The following is a 6,499-nucleotide window of genomic DNA, read 5'->3' on the forward strand; positions in this document are numbered from 1 at the left end:
AAAAAAATTATTTATGAAAGAAACCCTTTTTTGGTGGGATGAGTAAAGTCGTTTGGCATGGTGATTCAGAATTTCATTTTACGAAATAATATCTGATCGAGTGGTTTTGTTATTGTTTAAAGGTGGGGATGATTTTGTAAATATACATTGCATCGGTATAACAAATTAGTAGTTTTTCGTGGACGGTTGATTTGAATTACGTTTCTACTGCGAAAGCATTTTTTTACCGTTGGATGAATTTATCAGGGATAGGTACGTCATGATCACACAGTGGCAATCTCCGTCGATTGGTCGACAACCAGTAGGGGCAAAGGAGTAAAGAGAAAAACAGGGGATATCTTATTTCTCTAATCCCGAAATTACCCCTCAGCGGTTCCGCTTACCCGCTACCTATAAAGATCCCCACATCTGTTCACGCAATACACCTACGCTTTTCCCTTTCACTCAGTCATATTCTCTCTCTCTCTCTCTCACTCAGGGTTTTCTCAAGGAAATGGCGCAGGAGGCACATAACGGGTCGAAGAAGGCGGTTGAGGTTGTGTTAGCGGCGGTGAAGCCGTGGCTCGTGATGGAGGCGCCGCAGGCAAACGACGCTATTCTGTTCTATAAAGAGGCTTTTGGAGCTGAGGAGGTGAACCGCGTCAATCATCCGAAGAGGAAAGCGGAGCAGGAACTTCCTCTCGTTATCTCTGCCGAGCTCAAGATAGGTTCCAGCTCTATCGTTGTCTCTGATCTCACTGATGACTACTTTGAACCGTACGTGTTTTTTCCGACGCGATGCCATCTTTTTCTACTTCTAGTATAATTTGTTTTCTCTTCACTCTTCGTTGTTTTTATTGTTCAGATCCGTGGTTTGGCCTTTAAAATGTGGATTTAGTAATCGCTTCTCAGAACCATATATAATGTAATTTTCATCATGCTGAAGAATGTCTAATGCGTCTGTTTGTTGTTATGCCTTGGGAATGGTTTAGCGTTTCCAAATGACTCGATGACTTTTTGTGTTGTTTGGTCTGCATGCGAGTCCTTATTGCTATTATTATATCCTCAAATGTTCATTCACACATTTTAATGCGATTTTTAAATATTTGTTCTTATTCTGGTTCGGTTAGTCACACGTTTTGACCAGCATTCGAAATTTTGTCACGACTTGCATCGTATATCTGTAAGTTTTTATTATTTATTTATCTAATTAAATTTGGTTATATTGTTTATTCTGTTGTAATTTTTTTTTTGTAACGCAGACTCCGCTTTCCGTCATTATGATTATTGCTAACCCTGACATCATTCAGATTCCGCTTTCTCGAAAATTTGTAATTTATTGTGAGTAGTTTTTGTGGATAATAATGTGAAGAAGGAAACACTGAATCTCTGTTGGATTATTGTATGTTATATTTGATAGTGTGAAGACTGCTGTGACTGGTAGCGTGTTCTGTCTGGAGACAGAGGACGTTGAAGCTGCCTTGTCCAAAGCTGTGACCGCCGGTGCTGTTGCCGACGGAGAGGTCTCGGAGGTTGAGGACGCGTGTTTCGGTGGGCGCGTGGGCAAGGTCAAGGACCCCTACGGCAACGTCTGGGTAATCTGCTCCCCATCCAAGAAGACCGCTGACGTGGCAGCTTGAGAGTCCTTAGATTCAATCCCTTTTAATCAGTTAGGTAAAGACAATATATGAATTCGGTCCTTGTTGATCTATGAAAATCTGAATCATCAGAAGTGCTAGTGATATTGAATCGGCATCTCGATGCTTTTTATGAGAAGACTAATTTGCTTCCAGTTAGCAATTCTGCTTTTTGTTAATATTGGCTTTTCTAATAGTCGGTCTGCCTCCTCGTTTATCTGCCTTTTTTGATATTTTGTCTCTTTGGATGTCGTTGCTGGTTGACGCGTGTAAGTGTGGAGTTCGATTTCAGTATACCGCAGATCTCGTGAACGGTTGTTTCCAGTTTGACTTCTGTGTTAAATTTGAACCCTACTTTTGTTTGTTTTAGTAGTTGGCGAAAATTCACAGTGAGACGATCTCATGGGTCATATTTGTAAGACGGATCTCTTATTTGGGTCATCCATGAAAAAATATTACTTTTTATGTTAAGAATATTATTTTTTATTGTGAATATGAGTAGGGATGATCTGTTCACAGGTTAAGATCCGTGAGACGGTCTCAAATGAGACCCACTCTTAGTAGTTTGTGTCTAAAATTTAAATTATTTTGCTTAATGTTGATGATCTAAATCAAATACGTATAAAAAGTTTGGAATAGGAAGGGTAGTTATTTAGCGGAGCCGGAATTTTTTGGCATTTTTTTCCCCATCGATTATATAGTTTTTGAGTTTCTGACTCTTTCCTTTCTCGTTTTTTGTTTTCTTTTAAATAATATCTTTGCAAGAATAACTTTCTGATGATGGGGTCAAATTTGGTTAGGGTATAGATTTTGTATACTGAATTTTAAATACTTTTCTAAGTAATTTTTAATTTTAATTCATTATAAATATAACATAATGGGTTTCGATTTTAAATTGAAGGAACTTGGAACAGTTCGAATTCTAATTACATCAAATTTGATTTACAATTATTTAGAAAACATGTATTCAGACATCAATTATAAATTGTTTAATGACTTCATTTATTTATTTACTGATCTTAAAACTGCAGATGTACGTTACCTGCCTGTCGACGATTTTTTTGGTACTCGTTTCTTTTTATGGGACCTAACAATTTCTCCTACTTTGAAGTAAATCAATTTTAAATAACTTATTACCGTGGTGAATGTAACTTTGGGAGCCCAAAAAGCTGTTCCTGGTCTCCTCGTTTGCGAATAATATATTTTGCAATTTCACCAATTTAATTGTTTTGTTAATCAAAGTTTTATTACATCTTTACAGAATTGGCGAGATGATCTTCTCCTCGTACAAATGGTTTGAGATCAACGGTCTGATCTTGTTGTAGTCTCTCTATAAATACATTCTTTGACACTTAATTTGTTTTTACTTTTTGAACTTTCTTTGCTTCGGCTCCGACCTCCTTTCTAAAAAATTGTCCAACCCTTCTTCAGATCTTTACTTAGGTACCTCTTATTTATGGTATCTCCTAATCATTCCACCTTATTGACCTCCGAGTAGCTCTTTCATGAAGTGGATCAATATTATCCCCGCACTGATATATCTAGCGGGTCAGGTGCATCTCATCGGCAAATGATTCAATACAAGTATAAATATCTGGGGACTCCAAACTCAATACAACTCAACTCACTGTGCTATAGTGGCATATGCTTAGCTAGCTGCATCAGAACCACATGCATAAACTGCGCTATGAAATCACATAACGCACCACAACAGCCCCGAGGGACAGAGGCGAATGCTAGTATGAAGATCAAATAAATTATAGCATATATAAATGATATGTAGTGCAATGCAATGATGTAGGATACCAAATAATCTCGGGTGTCAAACTGGATCAAACAAATCGATATCAACAACTGTGGCCACATGTTCCAGGAGTGTGACGTGTCAAATCCTCGGTCATGCACATATTCGTCAAGGGTGTCAGTCTACAGATTTGCTCTGCCCTTCCGCTAGTTATCAGAGATGTAAGGTCTAGGAAATCGTACGTGATCTGACTGCATTCCAATCTAGGGTTTTATTTAAAATATGTGTTTAATGGTTTTTATGCATTTAATGCATGATTATTGCAAGGTTAGGTGTTTATTTTATTGTTTTTTAAAGTTTCATGCATTAGGATTTTAAGTTGCACTTTGCGTTCAAACGAATAACCGGGGATAATCAGGAAAAATATTTTTATTGATTTAAGTAATTTTAATTATTTGATATGAGGTGTTTTTAAGTGTGATTTTCGAACTTGGGCCTTAGTTGGGTATTTTTACACCCCGGATCATATTTTTTTACCGGTACGCAAAATTTAGCAAGTCGGGGGACTTTTTGAGCGTTCGGGCAATATTTTCAAAAACGTACCTAAACGAAATATTTTCGGGAGTGTGTTTGGGTTTGATGAGTTTTTTTTATTGCTTAAAGAGCCAAAAACCCTTTTTATCCATTTAATTTTTATTTGAGGCTCATTTATGCTTAAAATTTCTACTTAAACACATCATTAGCAACGCTAAACCTACTCCCCATCACATGGCAGCCCCTCCCCTTTGCTGCAGAAGTCTTTTCGAAATTGTTCTTCTGCAGCCACCTCATTTCCTCCACAGCTTTCAAAGAAAACCCATCCCCGTCTCTCCGATGCGCGCTCTACGCAAGAATCTTCGAGTTTTCGAGCACAAAAACGTTAAGGCACGCCATGTATCTTTTTTTCTCATCATTTACACCTTTTTATGCTGATGTATATGTATTTGCATGAGGAATTCTTTGATGTATCATGTAACGTACCGTATTTTGAAATACTTGAAATTTGCGGAAAAATAAAAATTTTCTAAAATATAAAATAAACTTTCAAATTGTGATCATAAATAAACTGTCCAACCAAAAGTATTTGCAATGAGATAGATCCCATATAAATTTTGCTATAGAAAAATACTTGTTTAAACATCATAAACCAAAATGTAAAATCAGAGTAGTTGAAGCATCGCATAAAAACTTAAAAACATGGGTGGTACTCGGGTTTAGCCTCCCGCCCAGTCAAAGCCAGCTCACTGGTCCTCACCTCTTGTCTCCTCAAATTCATCCTCACCCGCATCGATCAAGTCTAGTGAGTCTAAAGACTCAACATGCATAAATTGGAAATAACAAGTACTACGTAATAAAACCACATGCATCTTTAAAATAAGACGTATATACTTGAAACTAGAGCGTAATAGTATAAACGTACTTGAAACATAAACGTAGTAGCATAAACGTAAACGTGCCATCATCATAAGAATTTTCTTAAAAATACTTGCATCATACATTACATCATTTTGCATAGAGGCATGTTTTAAAGCAAGTGACCCATGCATGAATACGCCTGATCAGACTAAACCACAGTAATGGGCTGACAGGGAAAATCCACTGCTACATACATGAGATCCCCGTTCATGTTTTAACGGGTGAATTGGTCCCTGGTCATGATTTACCGCTTTCCAATCCTTATCTAAACCCATTCATGCTTTAACGGGGTGGATTGGTCCCTAGTCATGCTTTACCACTTTCCAATCCCATACATAATTTGGTCACAAGACATTTAGCATACCTAAAAAACATGAAAATATTTTCTTTTGCACGTCGAACATACTTACTTGGCGTTGAAGGATTCGTTGGATCTCGCTTGGGGCCACTGCTGCACTTACTAACATGAGTTCAAACACTTATCTTGCATAACTTAGACGTAGGTACTGGGGCTCGCCACCGAAGTAAATAAATAGCTTATGACATTCTAAATCACTCGGGACTTGACCTCGTTTAATCATCGTACTAAACCATGACATAGAACCCCAAAACAAATCATATATTTTATATTCATACCCACAAAACAAATCCTATACTTTATATTCAAATTTTTATAATTTTTTATTTTTTTTAAAAGGATGGTACACAGACCCTGTGTAGGGGTCCGGGTAGGCAATGGAATTTCGTATTTTTGAAGGAAAAAGGACACGGACTCCGTGTCGGGGTCCGGGTAGCCTCTGGACATGGAAATTCACGAAAATTCGCTATCTTATTCATTCACTCTTTCAATCCAAGCCTAAAGACCATGAACCAACACCTCGATACTCATTCTAGGATGCTATTACATTGATTAAAACCCGTACAAACATCCCAAACGTCCCCAAGCATCAACAAGCAACTTCAATACAACAATAACCCGTAATTCGACATCGTTTCGCTTCCTAGAACTTATATTACATCCCAAGCCAATCCTGACCCAAACAAACCACCAATTAACAACTAAATACATCCCATAACATATCTAAATGTAGTAGCACAAGCCCGGCGATGCCCAACGAAGCCTGCAACAAATAACTTTAAGAACATGTCAAGGACACATTTTCATAAAAGTCGCAGTTTGAGCAGTCCCACGAAAACAATCATAACTCACTCATTTCTTATCCAAATATTTTGAATTTACTGTCAAACAGAAGGTATCAAAAAGTCCTACGTTTCATATGTGGAAAGTTTTTCCAGAAACTCGACCGAAAAATCGCAGTAATTCAAATGACAGCAAATTACGAGTTTTAGATCTAAAAACGTTTCAAAAATCGATCCAACAATTTTCTGCTCAAACTTGGCACATCACACATGGATTTTTACGCATAATAAACAACACAACGCATAATATGACGAGATCGACGCAGGAAAAATAGAATATACATGCCTTTAAATCTTTAACCTTACCGAAACGACGACACCGAAACGGGAAGGAAGCGAGGGTTGATCCGGGACGATCGTGTAACGATTTTCTTGCAACGAAAGTGACAAAAACTTGCTGGAAATCGTCGGGATTAGGGGCGGCTGCTCTTCCTTCTAGGAACCCTATGTTTTGTTCTAAAAATAAAAATCTGAATTGTGTAAT

The 6,499-nt window shown here is 37.6% G+C and overlaps 1 protein-coding gene across 1 annotated transcript; it reads left to right on the forward strand.

The window, feature by feature from the left end:
- The first annotated feature begins 422 nt into the window (after positions 1-422).
- LOC142530123 (uncharacterized protein At5g48480) lies at positions 423-1,812 on the forward strand. Its single transcript, XM_075635907.1, has 2 exons — positions 423-756; positions 1,400-1,812. Exons 1-2 carry the CDS (start codon positions 494-496, stop codon positions 1,617-1,619), a joined length of 483 nt encoding a protein of 160 aa, XP_075492022.1. The 5' UTR covers positions 423-493; the 3' UTR covers positions 1,620-1,812.
- Positions 1,813-6,499: the final 4,687 nt, after the last annotated feature.

The sequence above is a fragment of the Primulina tabacum genome, chromosome 16 (genome assembly GCF_025594145.1).
Source record: "Primulina tabacum isolate GXHZ01 chromosome 16, ASM2559414v2, whole genome shotgun sequence".
Lineage (NCBI taxonomy): Eukaryota > Viridiplantae > Streptophyta > Magnoliopsida > Lamiales > Gesneriaceae > Primulina > Primulina tabacum.

Coding starts and splice junctions, on each gene's coding strand:
- LOC142530123 (XM_075635907.1), top strand. CDS start 494: ATGGCGCAGGAGGCACATAACGGGTCGAAGAAGGCGGTTGAGGTTGTG. Junction 757..1,399: donor ACTGATGACTACTTTGAACC/GTACGTGTTTTT, acceptor TATATTTGATAG/TGTGAAGACTGCTGTGACTG.